Below are 21,347 nucleotides of genomic sequence, written 5' to 3' on the forward strand. Positions count from 1 at the left end.
GGTCAAAGGCCAAACTGAATTCACAACGCGCGGCGTCGGAGAGGTGGGCGTGTCTGTCTGCCGGCTTGTGCCACGCCTCGCTAGATCATTTTTTTCTGCTGACTCGCGTCGAGTCGCCCTCGCGCCCGAATACGGGACTCCAGCACCAGAATACTGCGCACACACGCGCAGGAGGGAGGGGGCGCTCGGATTTAGCCCCGCCGCTCCTAAAATAGCCCCACAGTCGGGCTATTCATAGCTCGGCCTAGCTGCTGTTATTGTGACAGGCCGCGCCATCGCTGCCATGGAAACAAAGGCCTTCTGTTTTTTTTGGCCCGCCGGCTTGACGTCAGCAGCCTGCAGAAGCGGCGGAGAACGCGGGCATTGTGCTCGGCCGGGACGCCTCGGGCGTCGCTCTGTTCTCGCTTTACTCTAGCACGGACGCACGCGAAGCACACACAGTTTGGCCGTGCTAATTACGGACTGTTCTTCCCCCGCTGGTTGAAACACACCCAGGAGGCCCGCCGCCTCCTCCGGGTTCGCCCGGCCGGAACGGAACCTGCCCGGCACCGGCGAGCCCCTTCAGATCAGAGGGTGATAAACGCGACAAACCACCAGCTGACGCAGTCGTGTCCGTCTGAGCGTGGGGAGGGGGGGCGGGAACCTGTAATCAGCGACCGGGAGCGGCTCTGTGGATCAAAGTGAAGTGATTGTCATTGTGAAACACTGCAGCGCTGCACACGGTGACACAACGAAACGTGTCCTCTGCTTTTTAACCCTTGGTGAGCAGTGGGCGGCCATGACAGGTGCCCGGGGAATAGTGTGATTCGAACCGGAAACCTTCTGATTACGGGGCTGCTTCCTTATCCGCTAGGCCACCGTAGCCGCATCTGGACATGAGCACCAATGAAAAGATGTTGTCGGTGGCATGCAATAAAAAAAAAAAAAAGAAAAAAACCTCAAGTGCATCAAAACAAAGTACATCACAGAAAGGTCAAACTGGGGTCACATGCGGCTTATAACTGGGGGAGGGGTCTCTTTCAAGGACCTGGGGAGGTAGGAGGTTCAGTGAAGAGGTCAGAAGGTCAAGGTCTGCACCCAGCGCGATATGAGCGCCCCGGCCGACCTCAGTTCCCTGCGGTTGTTTTCTGGGTCACAGGGCCAGGAGCGGCACCCCCTGGTTGTTGCAGCGGCTCTCCTCGCGGTAGCTGCCCACCTCGTCCGGCTTCCGGTGCTCTTGCCTAGCAAGTCCGCCATATCCAACATGTCCACTCACAAGCGTCCTACATAATGTTGTGCAGTTAGGCCCTGTTCATTGTACAGAAGTCCTACTTGTAACATGTACTGTTGAAGCTTTAGTTTTAGTTAGTTTAGTGTGTGTATATACATATATATTTCTTTTTCTTTTATGATTGCATTATGGGGGGTCTGTGCGAAACATTAAATGCCTAATAACACGTAGTCTACAATGCAGCCAGAGACAATGCCTTCAGCAGAGGAAAAAAAAGAACAGTAAAATTTCAGCCCGTTTCGGTCACCATGCAGTCAGCAAAGACCATCACACCGGCTGGGCTGGAGCGAAGTCACACAGGACTGCACAACAAGATCCTCGATTAAAGTATCTGCAGGACAGGCGCACTGCAATTCCCACAGGTTCTTTATCATAACTCCGCCCGGTTTATGTCTTATTAAACCCACCGAGACATGGGTTTCTGTAAAGGCTTCACCACTCAGGAATCTAAAAATGCCCCAAAAACAGCAAATACACACACTAAAAACAAATCTTAACGTTCCAAAAAAAAAATTTATTTTAAGTTAAACCGCATACAAAAAGTCCATAAATAAAATATATCGTAAGAGTCCACGAGCTCCACTGGCAATGAATAAATATTCATTATAAATAACGTCGCTTTCCACGGCACGGCGACGGAAGGTCGGCTCCGCGTTGACCCTCCGGCGTGACCTCCGCACGGCCCGGCGGCGCGCGCGCGACCCCTCGGCTCCGTCGCCCCGCCCCCTCGGCGGTTCTCCCGGGAAAAAAGGGAAGGTCGGGTCCCGCCCCGCGGGGTCAGCGGTCGCGCAGGGCCAGGAGCGGCACCCACTGGTTGTTGCAGCGGCTCTCCTCGCAGTAGCTGCCCACCTCGTCCAGCTTCAGGTGCTCGGCGTGGGGGTTCTGCAAGGAGGAGGCGCGTCGTTAGCGTGGGTCGTCCGTCCCATCCTGCCCCGCGGCGCGGCGCGGCGACGCGCGACTCACCGTGACCAGGAGGCAGTGCAGGTCCCGGGCCTCGCCGCTCTCGCCCAGCACGTCCGCCAGGCGCTTCATGCCCGAGACGCGCAGGATGTTGATGTCCACGTCGCAGCAGAAGGCGCGCAGCAGCGTGAAGTGGATCTGCAGCGCGACGTCGCCCTCCTGCTCCGCGTCGCAGGCCAGGACGCAGAGCACCACGCAGTCCGGGTCCCTGCGGGGATGGAGCACGCACGTTAACCGCGCACGCACGCGTCCCGTGACGGGGACAAGTCCCCCGTGGGGACGGAAGCCGGGTCTTACGCGTTCATCAGCTTGGCGGACTCGTACACCCCCACGGTCAGGCAGCCCTGGCGACGCGCGGCCACCAGCAGCTCCTCCAGCGCCACGCTGACGTGCTCCATGCTGTCACGGACACGCGGGACTACCGTCCACGGACACGCGCTTCCCCCTCCGGGGTCATCCGGGGCGGCGGGAGCCAAATCCAGAACTCGTCTGGCGCGGCGGGCGGCGCTGCTCGGGCTTTTATACCCCTTCCCCCGAGTGGGCGTGGCCGCGGCGGACACGTCACTGTGCGCCGCTCTCGCGCGCTGCCGCCCCCTGGCGCGAGATAAAAGACTAATATTAATAATAACATCGTTTATTTATGACGGCGCCACGGCCGCGCATGCGCAGACAGGTGGGTAAGGACCGGCGTCGTTTTCGTGTCACCTTGAAGCGACATTCGCGCTCCACCTGGCGGCGGGAATATGAGAATCAAGTCAAAGTCAAAGTCCACTTTATTGTCATCTCACCATATACAAGTACACAGAGAGACGAGATTGCAAAGACAAAAACACGACAAGGGACACTGTGGACATGTGGTGTATGATATGCTACGACAATAATGGCAGTAGTAGTGGTATGAAATTATATGATGACCATAACATAGCAGCATAGTGTGAGGTGCTGGAAGTGGTGGAAAATGATGGAAGTTGCGCAAATAATCCAGCATAACCTATATCTGTGAATCAATATAATCTTTACAGTCAATGAAAAAGGATACACACATTTTTTGACACACTTTCTCACTCAATGTGTTTTCTTTGTTTCCGTGACCATTTACGTTGGTAGATTCTCACTGAAAGCATCAAAACTATGAATGAACACGTGGAGTTCTGTACTAAAAGGTGAAAACATATTTTATATTCTAGTTTTTTTGCTCTGATTACTGCTTTGCACACTCTTGCCATTCTCTCGATGAGCTTCAAGAGGTCGTCACCTGAAATGCTTCTCCAACAGGCTTGAAGGAGTTCCCAGAGGTGTTTAGCACTTGTTGGTCCAGCTCACCCCAAACCATCTGGATTGGGTTCAGGTCCGGTGACTGTGGAGGTCAGGTCTCCACTTTTTGTTAAGTACATAACTCCACATGTGTTCAGTCATAGTTTTGATGCCTTCAGTGAGAATCTACCAACGTAAATGGTCATGAAAATAAAGAAAACACATTGAATGACAAGGTGTCTCCAAACCTTTGGCCTGTATTGTATTTATCAAAGATGCAACCCTGTATGTCAAATGTTGAGCCACACACAGTGTTTATTCCTCTTCATGAAACAGTGACATGATGAAACTCTGTTCTCCTGTGGTTCTCCATCGATAGACTTTTGCTTGTAGGAGATTGTTCAATATTTTACAGAGTTGGGAGAGAATGACATCCCTACATATCAACATCACCATTAGGACCATTTAATCAGGATTATTAATAATTAGATAGTTCAGGAAGGGACTAATTAGTTTCACTACTGACTTTTTTAAATTGACAGTTGGTGCATATGATAGGACCAATGAGCATGTTTAAAAAGGAAGGTAAAGGTCTTTCTTAATAAAATCTTTTAATATTGTCCTCCAATAATTGTAGCTAAAACTCAAGGAATCTAAATATCACAATTACACAAACATTCTGGTAAACAATCCTTTTGACAATTTGTTCTAGTACTGGTTTGTCACATTTACATTTTACATTTACGTTTACATTAATCACACCGTTACTAAGTTTCTTAACGGCTTCTTGATTGATAACGTAACGTTTTTCCAGGCTTGATTCTGAGAGGATTTATGATGTGTGCATTATGTGAATACACTAGCATGACATTATCAGGCATTCACCACATATGATCACTATCTGCATGAACATTTATCATCATCATCATCATCATCTTCCTCGCTGTTATCGCCACCAAGTTAGCGCAGCAATTCGCCTTATCCAGGCATAAGGGACGTGGCTTGTGGCACGATTTTGATGATTTGATGCGTGATGAAGGTCTTCTGACGGGCTCCCATTGACGAGTCTCAGGGAAAAGACCGAAACTGCATTAATGAGCATGTGAATGGCCGTGTGACACGCCCTCACTGAGGGGTCTGAGTGGTTGTTATTGTGACTGTAAGTAGATCAGGAGCAGCCACAGTTAACACTGAGAATCTGTGAGATTATCTTTTGGTAAAATTGAGGGGTAAAATGAGAAGAGTGCAGATAAAATGTAGTAAAGATTGTATTTAATGCATAGGGTTTCAGCTACTGTTCATTATATATACTTACATTGTCATTGTTTTTCACTATCGATTCCTCAATGGCCTTCTGTCAATCACAATAGAGCTATACAATCAGGGAAAATGGACCTCTGCGGAGTAACAAAGAAATGGTCAGTTTATAATTTCATTATTTGAACAATGAGAGACAGATCAAAATCTAGAAATTGTTATAAGTGTGCCGGAGTTAAATGGTTACACTAGATTTAGAAGTGTATTTCTTCTTTCTTGTGTCTTTTATTTTCTTATTTTCTTAAGACTTTTATTTTGTTTACCTGTATTCTGATGTGGGTAAGGGAATTATAATGATAACTCCGGGTGTTTGTTCAATTGTAGAATGTTAAAATGTGTTAATATTTCTGGTTATGTTAAATATGTTTCTGTATTTTTGTTTGTTCAATTTATGATTATTATAAAAAGTTATGTGGGTTCTAAAACTTTGATCACCCCCCGAAAAGTGGTTGGATGCGGCCGTGCCCTTGGGTTAGTGGGTTGGAGACCCGGTTTAGTTCTCTTAGACACATGGCATGAGCTGTGAGAGAGAGAGGTGCAGAGAGACGCGATTTGTGACGCGATGTTCTGATGTGACCTCGCTTTTGTACAGAATGCACTTTGCACGGAAAATTTCTTGGGTGTCAGCTCGTCAATTACGGTTCAAGAAAAGAAATAAAAAAATTACACAACGCAGAAAAAGAACCGCTACATAAGTATAATTGTTATAAATACATTTTCATGAATAAAAAAAAAAATTGATCCCTTTGCTTTAGTATTTTGTGGCAAAAGCTTTGTTGTCATTCGCAGAGGTCAGACGTTTCTTATATTTGGCCACATTGGCTCTGCACATATCTCAGGGGGGATTTGTTCCCACTCCTCTTTGCGGATCCTCTCCAAGTCATTCATGCTTTGTGGCTGATGTTTGGCAACTCGAACCATTAGCCCTCTCCACAGAGTCCTGGAGGCTGACTAGGCCACTCGAAAAACCGCAATATGCTTCTTCTTGAGCCAACCATTTGTTACCTTGGCCGTCTGTTTTGCACCATTGTCCTGCTGCAATACCCTCCCACCACCCGAGGACACATTTCTCTGTGTCACCGTGTGCTGTGCTGCAGTGTATCACAACCACTTCACTTTCACAAGTGCCCTCCAGGACCAGGGTTGGTGACCCCAAATTTAGATGTACAGGTGCTTTATTTAGCAGGCCTTCGCAGTATAGTGTGTTCCTCCTGAGTAGTTCTGGTCTCCACACTGTCTCACGAGGTGAGACCTTGCGTGGAGCTCCAGACTGAGGCAGTTATTTTATGGTTGTTCCATTTGTGATGGCCTTGTGTAGGTCCACAATCTTGGAAAGCTCTTTGGTCTTGGACATGGTACAGAGTTTGGAATCTGGACAGATTGGCTTCTTTTATACAGGTAACAAGTTGAGAAGCTCCCAATGTCAGCTCCTTACCTATAGGGGATCAAATACTTATTTTATTCATCAAAATGCAGATGAATTTATAACTTTTTAAAAATGCATGTTTTTGGTTATTTTTGTTTGTGTTTTGTTGGTCTCAGGGTTCAGATAAACCTACATGTGAAACAATAGATCCGGTCCAAAATGGGGGTTACAACTTTCATTGTTGTCATGTGGAATGTTCCCTAATCGTTTTCACCTGTGTTAATTGTATAAAGCTGCCCTGTTCGTTTCTGTCCGCTGTCAGGTCTTTGACGTTATGTTCCGTGTTCACCAGTGTCTACGTCTCGGATGTCTCCCCTGTCCTGTGCTTCACCATTGATGTCAGGTGAAAGCGTCCTTCATTCCTCGTCACTGTTCGTCACTGTTCGTCCTCCTCTCCGTTCACCCGCCTCGTTATGCCCGCATGGACGTGACATATTCACTGTATATTCAGACACTTGGATATGTTGTATGGATTTTTTCCTCTAAATATTGGTCTTTTTTTTTTTTTTTTTTTTGCACCCATACCTCCACATCACATATAGACGTGCAACCACTTCCTTTCTTCGCATTTGCCTACAGGGCTGTAAATGGAACTGCACCCTCCTATATCAATACAATACTACCTATCTACACTCCTGCACGCTCTCTCAGATCAGCAAATGAAATGAGACTGAAAATTCCTTCTTCACGCGGTCTCCGATTCCAATCAACTATGTTCTCCGTTGTTGTCCCTGGCTGGTGGAACAACCTGCCCTCCTCCACACGACTAGCCGAGACTACCGCCACCTTTTAAGAAGCAGGTGAAAACCCTCTTATTCAAAAAGTATTTCACACAAATCTAACACTTTCACACGCACATGCGTACACATTGCACAAAACAATACAATCATTTTTTCTTCGTCTAGCACTTAACAATCTCCGAGCATGCTCTTTGCTGACAAGTTCGGCCTTATCAGGGCTCTTAGTTTTGTAAACTGAAAATTCTATAGAAATCGAACGAGAATTGCTGGTGTCTTCCTCTTGTAAGTCACTTTGGATAAAAGCGTCTGCTAAGAAAAGTAAAGATTAGCGATTAATCACGATCTAGAAATGGAACTGCCAGCATCACCCTGACCTCGGCGCCCTCCTCATTCTCTATCAAGGCCACCTAGACATTTAGAACTTGTGTCAATATGGACAAGGTTCCTTTCTATTTGAAAGCAAACAGGACCAAGTGTAATATCCTGAGAAGACCGTCGCAGGCTTCAGACGTGTGACGTTCTTTTCTCCTGCGTGAGGTCACACGACCAAATATACTCGGAAATGGAAACGGAACATTACAAGCAAGTGTGGGAGAAGGCCGTAAGCTGTGTGTTGGGATGAGGAATCTACATCTGCAGCAGCATGCCTCTCTTCATCCATCCCCTGCTTTTGAACATGTCTCATTTGATAAAAATGCTCATTTGGACCCAAAGACAGCCTGAAGAGATTGCTGGGGATCGACTGTTAAGCCAAAGTGACCTCATCTTATCTATGGGAACTGACTTGGGGCCTTATTTTTAATGGCACTAAATAAGACTTCATGCATGGGGACTAACTTCCCACCAAGCCATTTTTTTTTTTTTAAATCACGTGTCACAGTGCAGGAAAGGACGCTCGACTTCAGGCAACAAACAAGGGTTTTATACAAACATAATAGCACAAGAGACAAATACGATGAGCACTAAACACTTTCAGGGCTGTCCCAGTCCTGGATTTGGGGGGGTGCTCCGGTCCCGTGTTCCAGGCTGGAGTTTTCATGTTCACTGGGCGTCTACCTGATTACCCGATTGTGGTGTACCCACCTGATGTTTGAGCATATAAATATCCTGCCTTTGCCCTGTCCCTGTCTGGTTATTATTTCTGTATCGTGTCCTGTGATGTGTTTCAAAGTTTCTTGCTTGTTCTGTCCCTTGTCCCTTGTCCTGTAAGTCTGCGATTGCGTCCTTTTTACTCTGCCATGTATTGTGGACTCAATCACGGTAATTAGGAACTGATGACAGGAGCATGTGGAAAACCTGGCCCAGAGGGACAGGTACTACAGGAGGGAGTTTAAATCGTCCAGAATGGGGAAGTAAGGTGTGTGATAGCTGTCAATCAATCAAACTGGCTCCTCCCCTTTTTAAACTTTGTTTATCAAAACATGCCATTGCCAGTATGATTGATTGACAGCTCTCACACACCTTACTTCCCCATTCTGGACGATTTAAACTCCCTCCTGTAGTGCAGCGTCCATCTCCTCCCATTCCCTTTTGTCCATCTCTTCTCCGTTCTCCTTTCTCTACAGTCCTAATACCCCTTGTAGACGGGGGATGTCAGTGGATGTTACAAACGGGACCACGCCCACTACGACACCAACATGCAGGTTACCAGGGCACAACTAGTGAATCTTAGAGAACAATACAAGTCTTATTTAGGAAAAATATCCTCTTCGCACCCTAAACTGGTTAGATTTTGTTGGTCAAAGGTCAGGGTCACTGATATTTGCCTTTATTGTGGTGGAGAGTTTTCTGATGGTTAATCACTTTTCTGCTTTCGTAAGTGTGATGTTCTCTCATAGAAAGTAACCAATTTATGTCAAGAGACCTTTTTTCTGATCTCTTCAGCAAATGAGACTCGTGCTGCACTCGACTCGTCAATGTCAGAGGTGTATCATGAATACTGCAGCAGCATCTGATGTCAGTGGTGGATATAAAGCCAGCGTCCCGCTGAAATGCACCAAAGGAGGCTGCTTCTGTCGGACCACACCCGGTTTTCAGCTGCAACGGGACAGATCTTCAGGACCATGGTCAGCGTTTGGATCATCCTCGTTGGCGTCACCTTCACAGTATCTCTAATGGTGGCCACGTGTCACGATGATCTGCTCGATACACGCTCTCTGGACGTTGGCTTTAAGACTCAGGAAGAAAAAGATTTGGTAAGAAAATAAATATAAAATAATTTGCCATTATGTTACTGGTTCATAGTTTATTCAATAAAGAAATGCACCTGAAATGCACTAGTAAATGAAACAAAGAAATGACCATTTCGCTGCAGCTAATAATGGAAGAATGCAGTATCAATTACAGTCAGATCCTGAGGGGGTAAGTCATGTTCTCCTTCACTTTATAGATTGAGGCGTTGCAAGAAGTTCTCGAAAAACTGAAGAACAAACAAATGCCAAAGTCAGCGAGGAATTTCGGGATGCTTCCATCGGTGAGCAGCACGTTTCTTGCCCTTCCCGAGTTGGAAAGAGTACAAGTCGATTGCTGGGGGAGTTATTCCTGTTTGTGTTGCAGTGTGACGCGGGCGAGCAGTGTGCCATCCGCAAGGGTGCCCGAGTTGGCAAGCTGTGTGGCTGCCCTCCGGGGATGGCCTGTGACCTCTTCATTCTCAAGTGTTTGTAGGCACGCCCGGAAAATCGTGGCTCCTGGATCAGCTATTTTGTATCGATTGTATTTTCCTGAAATAAAGATTTCTGAATAAAAAATATATCTATCATGCGTAGCCTAACTGCATATTGTGATGTAACGCTGATTTTTATTTCTATTGTCAGAGCTTCTTAGGGTTGTGGAATGAATTAAATCCAAAATCTACATGCACGCACACACATACACACACACACACACACACACACACACACACACACACATATATATATATAAAACTATACACATCCATTGCAATGTGCAATACAGATCCATTGCATATTTAATTAGATCTTGATGTACCCATATGTTGAATTTTTATATCCTACTGAAGCCTTCTGATCTAAAATGTCATTTAAATCAATTAATTACATTTCAAGTTGCATCAGCTTAACATAAACAGTAATACAAGTGCAATACAGTTCTATTTGAAAATGGCAAACTTCTACACATTTTTATACATTTACATTTTTATGCATTTAAAGTTTCCCAGAAAAATCACGGAAACATGTCGCTATGCAGCAAAACCATGTTTTTTTTTGAGCGACGCTGATTGGTCCCTGGTAAAAAAATATAATAACGCGTGTGACGTCACCGCCATAACTTTCCAACATGGCGTCTGATCAGCCCGCAGCTCGGGAGGCGCAGGGAGCGCAGGGTCGGCCGCTCCAGGCGGGATGCGGCCGGGAGAAATATTCCCTCCTGATCGTCGTCGGGCCGCCCCACCGCCTCGGCATCGTGGAGCATGTGGTGCTGGAGGTCGAGAGAGGTAGGGCTGCGGCATCTTCCATTTTTTTTGTTAAATTCATAATTCCATTACTGTAATAATGAAAGCACCACGTCATGCCGGAGCTCTTATTATCAATTATATATCAATATATATAGCCAAACACGCTCCATCCTGTAGCTCCTTTTCTCGCTTCTGTTATTATAATGAGAAATAAACCCACATGATGAAGGATGCTGTGTGGTTATGAATTGCATGGGCTGGTGTATCAGATCGTTCTGATGATTTGATGTGTGTGTGTGTGTGTGTGTGTGTGCAGACTGCAGTGCAGAGTAAAGCGTGCCGCTGCGGCTCATGTTCGTGCAAATCTTGAAAACAAATTGTTTTTATGCCATTCAACGTCGGTTCCTTGCATGAAGAATACCTAATAGAATTATGGACTAATGAAATGTTATAGAAATAGACATATATTATATTTTTGGACATAAATTATATAATGTGAAGAATACAAATGCACCACTTGCCTACAACATTTGTGTTTTTTTTACGTCTCAAACCAAACTACAGTGTCTGAGGTCATGTGTCCCTCCAGAAATGTTCATACTGAGCCTTTTTCAGATGTTTTTGAAACACTCTGTCCCCGTCACCTGTTCTCCCCGTCCAGGGATCAGGTCATGGGACGTGGATTTGACTGCCTGTAACCTGGATGAGCAACTCAAACTCTTTGTCTCGCGCCATTCAGACACCGTCTCCAGCGCCATCAAAGGTAAAAGCCAGATAGAAACGGAATGGCCGTCAGAGTGTTGATGCCTGGCCTTGTGATCCTGGAAATGACGTTTGCTAATAGAGCATTGTGAGTCCTGTGAAAGGGGACATTGTGCAGATGAAATGTCCTGCTTTGCATGGCCAGCGTGTCGGCAGTGGCCCGGGGAAAGGGTTTCTGAGACAGGAGAACCAGTAGGAGAACCTCCCTGTGACCAGTGGAAGAGATGTAGACGTAGTGATTTTCCTCATTTGAATTGTTGTTTCTGTTTTAACCGCATACCTCCATAGCTCAGCACATCCTGCACCAGAGGAAGGAAATGTGCTCAAGAATTCTCATTCTTTGCAACCTTACAATGGAGAACAGCAAAAACACACACACACACACACACACACACAAAGAAAAAGAGAACACTGGCTTAACTAATATTTTAGCATTGACATAATGTAAATGAACAGGTTACGGCAGGCTTGATTGGTTTATTTACATTATGTCATTACATTTATTTACAAATATTAGGTGTGACATATTAATTAAAATTTGTAATTAATAAGGTTAGCCAGTGTTCACTTTTGACATTGTATGGATGTATGTAGCTGTTGGATGTAGCTGGATGTAGCTGTTATTTGTTCAATGTGTTTTTTTTACTATAATGCTACTTACAGCATGATTCACATTACAGCAATGCTAACATATTAGGTGTGACAGATTAATAACATTTTTGAAGTTTTGCCAGTGTTCACCCTTTTTTCATTGCACGTCTTCCTAATCAGTTGATGGTTAATAGTTCCCTCACTTAATGTGCTGCATATCATCAATGCAAAATTAATAAATATGAGTTATTAAGCAAGAGCTATTACCATCTTTATGCATTAATTCAAGAATTATCAGATGATTGCCCAGTCAAAAGCATCATTATCACACTTTCATTTATTTGTACTGTAATCTCAATGGTGTTATTTCTAGAGTACATATCGGGTAATGAAATGAAAAATACTTAATGCAACCTCTACTTTATTAAAGCTGTACATTCAGGTTACTTAGAAATAATTATTGTCTTTTCATTGACACTCATGGACTCATATATGAGTGTTTGGCTCGCAATAACTCTTTGTATAGCACTGCTAGCTGTACATTTTTTTGAAGCATCAGTCTCTCAGCATTTAAATATGTTTTAATATATTTTTCATATTCTTCCAGAAATGTACGTAGTGTAATTTGATGGTCAGTGTGCTCTAAATGAATATCTGATTCCCTCTCTTCTCTTTCTTCAGGCCAGAGGTCCCTGTCATACAGTACAGGTGTTCTTAAAATACTGGTTGTGATCAATCCATCACAAGAGTCCGTTTACGCCGAGGTGAGAATGAAAATGGCCACCCCCCACCCCCCCAAATTTCATATAGAAGCATAATACCAAGTGTTTGTAACCATCTCATTCAGGTCCACAGATTAATATCAGATGCCCCTCGTCACAAACTGCTTGTGCTAGCGGGCCAGTCCGTAGAAGAAAGTGGAGATTTGCTTCTTCTCACCGGAGAGTTCTCCCCACATAACTTCAGCCAAATCTTTTCAGATGAAGAGGTTGGTGTTCGCTGACATTTACAGGCTGAGTGACTGTTCCCACCCCAAGGGATGTCGTGTAATCTAATTTACATGAATTTACATCTCCAACAGATTGGTCTCCTGCTAAACTCTGCGAGTGTGATGGGAAAGGCATCCTTGACTCTATGCTGCCCAAAATCGAACAAGTGGAAGAGCACTGTTCTGGTAAAGCAGACTTTGCAAGACTGCATCGACATCAGAATCAACCCTCTGATGGTGCTACCAAAGATGGAGGGCCTCGAGGAGTTCACAGACTGCATTTCAGAGTCCTTGGAACTCTTGTCGCCCTTCGAGCTTCTGGAGCCGCCCAGCACCGTGGGTTTCCTGAAACTCTGCCGCCCTTGCTGCTACGTCTTTCCAGGCGGAAGGGGCGACTGTGCCTTCTTTGCGGTGAACGGTTTCAACGTCTTAGTGAACGGAGGAGCAGACACCCGGTCCTGCTTCTGGAAGCTCGTGAGGCATTTGGACCGGGTCGACTCTGTGCTCATCACGCACGTCGGCCTCGACACCTTGCCTGGGGTGAACAGTCTTCTGGAGAGGAAAGTAGTGGAGCAGGAGGAGCGGACGAGCGATTCGCAGATGCATGAGAAATGGCTGAAGAACCTGATCTCACCTGAAATCGGCGTGGTGTTCCTTAATGCCCCAAACAGGCTTAAAAAGCTTCAGGGAGATCTCAGCGTATTAAGGAGCGGTGACCAGGTGGCAGTAACCTTGCGGCACCTAGAGAAGCTAAAACTCAGTCCAGAACCACTTTTACGGACCGTGGGAAGCTCAATAGATCCAGTCATTCTTTTTCAGAAGATGGGAGTGGGATGTCTTGAGCTCTATGTCCTTAACCCAGTGAAACGTTGCAAAGACATGGAGACGTTTATGCACCACTGGCCTGAAAATATCTCAGGTCCCAAAGGCTCAGACGTCCCTCTGACCAGTCTCGTCTCAGTTTGTGCCCTGCTGGTGTGGCATCCAGCCAACCCGAGTGAAAAGATCATCCGAGTCCTGTTCCCTGGATCAACACCGCAGGGGAAGATTCTGGAGGGTCTGGAAAAGCTAAAGCACTTGGACTTTCTTAAGAAGCCCGTGGTATGTCCTGGTGATCTGGGAGCAAAGTTGGACAAGCCTCCTCAACGGGCCGAGAGCCAAGACAGTCTCAAATCTAACAACAAGGACTCCAAGTCGCCAAGCACCATCCTCAGAGAAAAGACAACGCGCTTGGATGCAAAGGGTCTGGATCCGAAGGATAAGACTAAAGCTGCGAAGGGAGAGGAAAGGCTGAAGGCCAAGTCCTCAGCAAGGAAAGAATCCGAGAGTAAAAAGGACAATAAGAAAGAGGAGAGGTCCTTCACAAGTCCTGCCATGAAGCCAGAGAACGGGCAGAGAAAGCTATCGGGTAAAAAGGACGTGACCACAGCTAAACCGAAAGCGGCCTTTAAATCGGACCAGAAAAGGACGGGAAATAAATCGGCGAGGTCAGAGGATGGCAAAAACAAGGAAGTCAAGAAAGCTTCTCTCCAGGCTGAAGATTCCAACAAGGGCAGCAGTGCGAAGAAAGATGCGACGAGCTCTGCCAAAACAGCAGGGAGCAGATCCCCAAGTCACAAGTCTAATAAAGACCAGCAAAACCAGAAGCTATCTGGTGACACCGAGGAAGCTCAGACTCATTCCCCCATGTCTTCGCCAGAGGACATGACAGCAGATTTTTTGAAGTTGAGAGAAGAAGAGGAGCAAAACGAAGCCCATGGCAGGGCAGAGCCTGGCAAGTTGGTGGCAGGGACAGGAGCATCTCCGGTGGAAAAGACCCCAAAAAGCGAACGCAGCGTGAACTTGGACCTCACACCAACCGAGTATACCTTGCTTGATGGAGCCTTGAAAGAGAACCATCTGAAACATTTTCAGGATGGTGCGTGGGTCAGTCCTGACGAGAAAACCCTGGAGGTGACCTCCCCGCGATCTGGCCCGAACAGCGCAGGCCACACTCCGTACCATCTGTCACCGGAGGAAATGTGGTCTTCAAAGAAGAACAACAGGCTTGTCAGCAAGATGCCCTGTGTAGACCCCGAATGCCATCCAGCGGGAAGCAACTGTGAGGCAGGGTGCCCTTCCAAAGAGAGGAACCCCAATTTCCTTTCCCTGAGCTCCTTCAAGGACGTGGTGCCAGATGTGTCCCCCAGCGTGACCACCACTCATTCCATGCCTGCAGAAGTCAGCTCACCGCAGTCGACAGAAGTAGACGAGTCGTTGTCCATGTCCTTTGAACAGGTCCTCCCAACTGTAAACGAGTCCAGTAAAGAGGACGAACAGTCCCACCAGTCCACGGGCCATTTTGGAGATACTGATTTTAAAGTGGGGATGTCCTTGCCGCTAAAAAAGCCCCACAGCGCTAGGAGCCAGGGCGAGTGTCCTGATGGACGCCCGCATGCACCTCAGGGACTCATGTTTGAAAGCCCTCACGATGTTGACCTGTGTCTGGTGTCACCTTGTGAGTTCAAGCACTTCAAGCCCGTAGGCAAACAGTCCCCCAGCCTGGCCAACCCCAGTCCTCATGACGTCTCTGACGACAGCGATCGCTCTCAGGAAGGTGCAAAGCCACAGCTTCCGACAAGCGATCACCTTCACACCGCCTCAGACTCTGACATGCCACCAGGCACCGAAGACTGTCCTTCCCTCGCAACTGACGGTCTGCTGGACTCGGACGAGGAGTGCGGTGTCCAGACCTCTGGTGACTTCTTGCAGTCCCACTTGTCTCACAGGCCACTTGTCTCTTCAGGACTTCAAGATCCCCTACCCAACCCCATGAAGGACTTGCCACCTCTGCCACCGCAGCCTGGTGCCTGCATGCCTGATCTTGGGAAGAACGTAATGGTCGGTTCATCTAGGTCCACGCGGATGTCTGGCGCCGCCCACAAACCAGGATTAGTTGGCGGCTTAGGACAGGTGACCAAAAACAATCTCGGCTCTTCTGGCGGCCTGAAGACAAGCTCAAACGTAGACACACCTCGCGCTTCAACTTCTGCCACCAAGGCCATGTCTTCCAGGCTCTCATCATCAAGTAAGAAAATATTTCATTTGGTATTAAGAATCCTGCATATCATGTATTTTACCGCGATACTGATTTATATTCTTCTCCACAGCCTCAAGCAAGGTCAGCGGTGTGAGTAGCGCCTCTGTGTACTTGGACCTGGCGTATCTCCCATCAGGCCATGCGGCCTCCACCATCGACGTGGAGTTCTTCCGCCATCTGCGCTCCTCTTGCTATATCATCAGCGGCGACGACAACCTGAAGGAGAACATTTTGAGGCCTGTCCTCGATGCGCTGCTGGAAGGAAAGTCCGCCTGGGCCGAGGACGTGCCGGTCAGCTCCTTGGTTGATTCCGCGTTTCACCGGAAACGATGTTGCCGTCGCTCATTGTCGTCTCCGACGTGTGTTGCAGGTGACCTTGATTCCTACGTTCGAGTCCGCGGTGATGCACGAGTGGTACCAGCAGACCCAGGAAACGCAGAGGAAGCTGGGCGTCGCCGTGCTGGGTAGCAACAGCACCGTTGCCATGCAGGAGGAGACGTTCCCCGCGTGCAAGGTGGAGTTTTAATAGAAACCTGTGGAAAACGGGAAGGTTTTTCTAGCCTCGTTTTTCTCACATGATTGAAGCACTTACATCACCGAGCATGTCACTACGCTGAGCACTGTCACTTGACCTTAGTCTTGTATGGTAATCCACAGTCAGTCATGAATAATGAAGATTCCAAATGCTGTCCTGGGAGCTCGACAGCGTACAGCCAGTCGTCATTAGGTTGTCACTCACCTGACAGTAATGCCCCTTTTCCACCGCTCTGGTTCCCGTGCCGGCTCGCGACTTCCATAGAAGACTAATTGTTGCCAGTGGCCCAAAACATGCACTTATTCGGCCCTTAAGCTTTGCTGATATAGTAGCGAGAACCCGTGATGTGATTGGCAGCTTTAGAAGAGAAAATGGCAGAGCGACAAAATCGAGTAATGTGGAGCGCTGAACAAAAAAAAAAAAATACAGAAATTCAGGGAAATAAGGGACCTGTGACATATTATCATGCGGGTCGTGCTGGTTGGTTACCAGTTCAGCATCAGCTAGGCACCAGAACCGGCACCTGGCAACATCACCAGTGTAGTGGAAATTAGATATACAGGTCAAAAGTTTGGACACACCTTCTCATTCAATGTGCTTTCTTTATTTCCGTGACCATTTAGATTCTTACTGAAGGCATCAAAACTATGAATGAACACATGTGGAGTTATGTACTTAACAAAAAAGGTGAAATAAGTGAAAACATGTTTTATATTCTAGTTTCTTTACTCTGGTTACTGCTTTGCACACTCTTGGCATTCTCTCAATGAGCTTCAAGAGGTCGTCACCTGAAATGCTTCTCCAACAGTCTTGAAGGAGTTCCCAGAGGTGTTTAGCACTTGTTGGTCCAGCTCACCCCAAACCATCTGGATTGGGTTCAGGTCCGGTGACTGTGGAGGTCAGGTCTCCACTTTTTGTTAAGTACAAAACTCCACATGTGTTCATTCATAGTTTTGATGCCTTCAGTGAGAATCTACCAATGTGTTTTCTTTAAAATAAAGAAAACATTGAATGAGAAGGTGTGTCCAAACTTTTGGCCTGTACTGTAGGGGACAGGTCTGGAATGGGACCATTGAGGCGGGTGGCCCTCCCAGGACTGGATTAAGAATCACTGTAATATGATATTGGTGGTAGAATCTTAAATGGCCTGTAAATGTATAACACTAGCCAGCATTGTGAAAGCATTACATTACAACTCAACAGTTTTTTTGCCGCTTGGATGCATCATTTTGACATGTTGACATGGTTAACTTCTGTTTTTTGGAAAGCTACAAAAGTGCCTACTTTAGGAATTCCGCTAAGAATATACAACTGGAAGGGAACTATGGCACAGAGGTGGGAAAATGTCCTTTCTTAGTCTGACAGTTATTATGTCGTATTAGCCTTTCACATCATTAATGACCATTTTTTAATTGTATAAATCTGATCAGGATGGACTGTTGATTGTGTTGCTGTCAAGTTTACCACTGAAACCCGAGTTTACCCCAAAGTATGTACACCACACTGTGCTGTGCAAATGTAAAAATTGAATGGAATTAAGAATATATAATAATAATAATAATATAAATATTACCAAAATAGAATGTTCTAAAATAAAATGCATTATATATATAATGTAACAGTGTCATAACCACAAACTAATCTATTTAAAGGTGCAATGTCATTTTTCTGTTTAAAATAATTTTTGTTGTTATATTTTATCAACAGAATGTGTCCATCTCCTTGTTTCAATAAACAGATTTCTGTCGATTCACCTGCCCTGTTTGATGTAACTGAAATGTGCCTGATCGTCAAATCTTACTGTCACAGGGGGAATTCGATGACGTAGTTGCAGACATACTTTCGGCGTGGGGATAAGCCGTCGTACCGGTAGAGGACGCTGGGCGAGCGGGGCAGGAGGACCGGGGACGCCTGGCCGGCGAGGAGTGAGGAAGTAATAGACGCGCTGCAACGCAGCGGGGAGTCAGTTCGGGATCTTTGGGAAGGACCGGGGCAGAGGAGAACCGGAAGACGGCGGGTTTCAGGATGGTTCGGGATCTTGGACTGGACGGGAGTAGGTCTTGGGCGGCAGGAAGGTAGGGGAGCATGGAATCCCGTCTTAACCGATGGGTCAGGTAGGTTCAAGGTCAGGGGCAGGAAGAGGTTGTAGTCAGGAAGTTCCGGTCGGGGTTCCTTTCGTGGTTTCCAGGGGATCAGGCAATTCTCGAAGTCGTGGGCAGGCGAAGGTCGTATTACGGGAATCTCAATTATCGTAGGTCGTGGGTAAGAGAGCTAGCGTCTCTGGCGAGTAAACTCATTTAACTCATACAAAGAGCGGGCGTGTCTCCTTGGTGTTACCTCCCTTTTATACTTGTCACCGCCCGCTTCCATTTCCTCTTCCGGGTTGCCATCTCCCAGGCTGGTGAGGTGCCCTCTAGCGGGCTGGAGGCGCGTTGGCCATGACAGAGCCCCCCCTCTTAGGCCCGGCTCCTGACGGGCCCGGTAGATCAGGGTGTGGGTTGGAGAGCCGTTGCGACGCTGCGGAGACGGAGGCGGAGATTGGGGAGGTTGCAGAGGGGATGGGTGAGCCTGGCGGAGGTGGGAGACACGGAGGACTGGGCCGATGCGGCGAGGCACTCGGAAGGGTCCACGTTTTTGGGGACATGGCTTGGGTTGAGGGGTGTGGCCGAGTCGTCCCATAGCGACATTCTGGGGACAAGAATGATTCGCTGCTGTGGCATGTCGAGGGTTGTGGCGGACGCATTGGCGTCCCCACTGTTTAATGGTGCCTGTGGTCCAGTCAATGTGGGGTTCGTGGGCGGTCAGCCAGGGGTAACCCAGCACGATGGGGTCATGGGGAGTCGTGGTCAGATAAAAGGTCAGGGTTTCGATATGGTTGGGCTCAAGGCAGATTAGTAGGGGTTTAGTTTGGAACAGGACCCGACCCGAGCCCAACGGGCTTCCATCCAGCCCCCTGACTGCACGTGGTGGGTTACACCGGGTGACCGGGAGCTGGAGTTGGGTGGCCAGGTCGATATCAATTAGATTCATGGCTGCCCCAGAATCCACCAGAGCTTGTCCCTCATAACGGCCCGGTTTGGGTGTCCTCCAGCAGATGGTGATGGGAAACAAGCAGCGGGTGGTGGAGCAGGGGGAGGCTTTGGTGCTCACCAGGGGGCTCTGCGCCTGGGGTGAGCAGGGGAGACGAGCTCGGCCAAGCTGCATGGGTTCGTCGACGTCCAGGGGGGGCGGAGTCGTCGGAGCGTCCGGCCAGCGTGCTGTGGGAGCACTAGGGAAAGGGGCGTGGTTACGCCGTTCTCGGCCGCGCTCGGCGAGACGTCGATCGATGGACGTGGCCAGCGTGATTATGCTGTCAAGCGTGGTTCCCCAATCGCGATTCACCATCTCGTCTTTCACCACCTCGCGGAGGCCTTGGTAGAACGCGACGGGGAGCGCGGCGTCCGTCCACTCACTGTCGCTCGCCAGGGTTCGGAATTCAATCGCGTAATCACTCACGCTCCGATTTCCCTGGCGCAGCGACATGAGCCGCAGCGACGCAGCGCGCCGCCCGGTTTCGCCCTGGAACACAGTCTGGAGGCGGTCCAGGAAGGCGGGGACAGAGAGGCAGACCGGGTCACGTCGTTCTACCAGCGGCGTTGCCCATTCCAGCGCGCGTCCCGTCAGCCGGGTAATTATATACGCGACCGCCGTCTCGTCATCGGGAAGGTGTGCGGCTTGGAGCCGTAGTATCAGACGGCACTGGGTTATAAAACCGCGACATTTCTTGGGGTTACCGTCGTAAAGCGGTGGCGGTGCGATGCCCGCCAGTGCAGACGTAAGTGGGAGTGGCGGGGGAGCCGCGGCCGCGGAAACTAAATGACCGGGTCCACCAGGTTGAGACTGCAGCGTGTGGATCTGCGCCGACAGATCAGCGAGTGTGGAGCTAACCTGAATAAGCGCGTGTTGCTGCTGCAGTTGCATGTCGCGTTGGTCCTGGATCGTGGCTTGCTGCAGCTGCAGGGACGTGATCAGCTGGTCCAGTGTCTCCTGCATGGACCCTATGTCCGCTACGTCAGGAAATGGCCCGCTCTTACTGTCACAGGGGGAATTCGATGACGTAGTTGCAGACATACTTTCGGCGTGGGGATAAGCCGTCGTACCGGTAGAGGACGCTGGGCGAGCGGGGCAGGAGGACCGGGGACACCTGGCCGGCGAGGAGTGAGGAAGTAATAGACGCGCTGCAACGCAGCGGGGAGTCAGTTCGGGATCTTTGGGAAGGACCGGGGCAGAGGAGAACCGGAAGACGGCGGGTTTCAGGATGGTTCGGGATCTTGGACTGGACGGGAGTAGGTCTTGGGCGGCAGGAAGGTAGGGGAGCATGGAATCCCGTCTTAACCGATGGGTCAGGTAGGTTCAAGGTCAGGGGCAGGAAGAGGTTGTAGTCAGGAAGTTCCGGTCGGGGTTCCTTTCGTGGTTTCCAGGGGATCAGGCAATTCTCGAAGTCGTGGGCAGGCGAAGGTCGTATTACGGGAATCTCAATTATCGTAGGTCGTGGGTAAGAGAGCTAGCGTCTCTGGCGAGTAAACTCATTTAACTCATACAAAGAGCGGGCGTGTCTCCTTGGTGTTACCTCCCTTTTATACTTGTCACCGCCCGCTTCCATTTCCTCTTCCGGGTTGCCATCTCCCAGGCTGGTGAGGTGCCCTCTAGCGGGCTGGAGGCGCGTTGGCCATGACAGAGCCCCCCCTCTTAGGCCCGGCTCCTGACGGGCCCGGTAGATCAGGGTGTGGGTTGGAGAGCCGTTGCGACGCTGCGGAGACGGAGGCGGAGATTGGGGAGGTTGCAGAGGGGATGGGTGAGCCTGGCGGAGGTGGGAGACACGGAGGACTGGGCCGATGCGGCGAGGCACTCGGAAGGGTCCACGTTTTTGGGGACATGGCTTGGGTTGAGGGGTGTGGCCGAGTCGTCCCATAGCGACATTCTGGGGACAAGAATGATTCGCTGCTGTGGCATGTCGAGGGTTGTGGCGGA

The 21,347-nt window shown here is 48.5% G+C and overlaps 3 protein-coding genes across 3 annotated transcripts; 2 read left to right on the forward strand and 1 right to left on the reverse strand.

Moving 5' to 3' along the window:
• Positions 1 to 1,763: 1,763 nt before the first annotated feature.
• Positions 1,764 to 2,741, reverse strand: gadd45bb (growth arrest and DNA-damage-inducible, beta b). Its single transcript, XM_028976536.1, has 3 exons — positions 2,528 to 2,741; positions 2,234 to 2,438; positions 1,764 to 2,152 (listed from the first exon to the last, which is right to left on the reverse strand). Exons 1-3 carry the CDS (start codon positions 2,626 to 2,628, stop codon positions 2,048 to 2,050), a joined length of 411 nt encoding a protein of 136 aa, XP_028832369.1. The 5' UTR covers positions 2,629 to 2,741; the 3' UTR covers positions 1,764 to 2,047.
• A 6,289-nt stretch (positions 2,742 to 9,030) lies between these two features.
• LOC114788214 (cocaine- and amphetamine-regulated transcript protein-like) lies at positions 9,031 to 9,631 on the forward strand. Its single transcript, XM_028976537.1, has 3 exons — positions 9,031 to 9,162; positions 9,357 to 9,440; positions 9,524 to 9,631. Exons 1-3 carry the CDS (start codon positions 9,031 to 9,033, stop codon positions 9,629 to 9,631), a joined length of 324 nt encoding a protein of 107 aa, XP_028832370.1.
• Positions 9,632 to 10,264: 633 nt separating this feature from the next.
• map1sb (microtubule-associated protein 1Sb) lies at positions 10,265 to 16,972 on the forward strand. The gene is made up of 7 exons (XM_028975588.1): positions 10,265 to 10,421; positions 11,044 to 11,145; positions 12,417 to 12,499; positions 12,583 to 12,723; positions 12,817 to 15,790; positions 15,873 to 16,093; positions 16,173 to 16,972. Exons 1-7 carry the CDS (start codon positions 10,265 to 10,267, stop codon positions 16,326 to 16,328), a joined length of 3,834 nt encoding a protein of 1,277 aa, XP_028831421.1. The 3' UTR covers positions 16,329 to 16,972.
• Positions 16,973 to 21,347: the final 4,375 nt, after the last annotated feature.

This window comes from Denticeps clupeoides, chromosome 4, assembly GCF_900700375.1.
Source record: "Denticeps clupeoides chromosome 4, fDenClu1.1, whole genome shotgun sequence".
Classification (NCBI taxonomy): domain Eukaryota; kingdom Metazoa; phylum Chordata; class Actinopteri; order Clupeiformes; family Denticipitidae; genus Denticeps; species Denticeps clupeoides.

What these genes read in the sequence shown, in the direction of transcription:
- gadd45bb (XM_028976536.1), bottom strand. Translation starts at nt 2,628, where the DNA reads ATGGAGCACGTCAGCGTGGCGCTGGAGGAGCTGCTGGTGGCCGCGCGT. An exon ending in TCCGCCAAGCTGATGAACGC is followed by an intron (nt 2,439 to 2,527) that starts GTAAGACCCGGC and finishes CCATCCCCGCAG; the next exon opens with GGACCCGGACTGCGTGGTGC. An exon ending in TGCACTGCCTCCTGGTCACG is followed by an intron (nt 2,153 to 2,233) that starts GTGAGTCGCGCG and finishes TCCTCCTTGCAG; the next exon opens with AACCCCCACGCCGAGCACCT.
- LOC114788214 (XM_028976537.1), top strand. Translation starts at nt 9,031, where the DNA reads ATGGTCAGCGTTTGGATCATCCTCGTTGGCGTCACCTTCACAGTATCT. An exon ending in CTCAGGAAGAAAAAGATTTG is followed by an intron (nt 9,163 to 9,356) that starts GTAAGAAAATAA and finishes TTCACTTTATAG; the next exon opens with ATTGAGGCGTTGCAAGAAGT. An exon ending in ATTTCGGGATGCTTCCATCG is followed by an intron (nt 9,441 to 9,523) that starts GTGAGCAGCACG and finishes TTTGTGTTGCAG; the next exon opens with TGTGACGCGGGCGAGCAGTG.
- map1sb (XM_028975588.1), top strand. Translation starts at nt 10,265, where the DNA reads ATGGCGTCTGATCAGCCCGCAGCTCGGGAGGCGCAGGGAGCGCAGGGT. An exon ending in AAGAGTCCGTTTACGCCGAG is followed by an intron (nt 12,500 to 12,582) that starts GTGAGAATGAAA and finishes CATCTCATTCAG; the next exon opens with GTCCACAGATTAATATCAGA. An exon ending in AAATCTTTTCAGATGAAGAG is followed by an intron (nt 12,724 to 12,816) that starts GTTGGTGTTCGC and finishes CATCTCCAACAG; the next exon opens with ATTGGTCTCCTGCTAAACTC.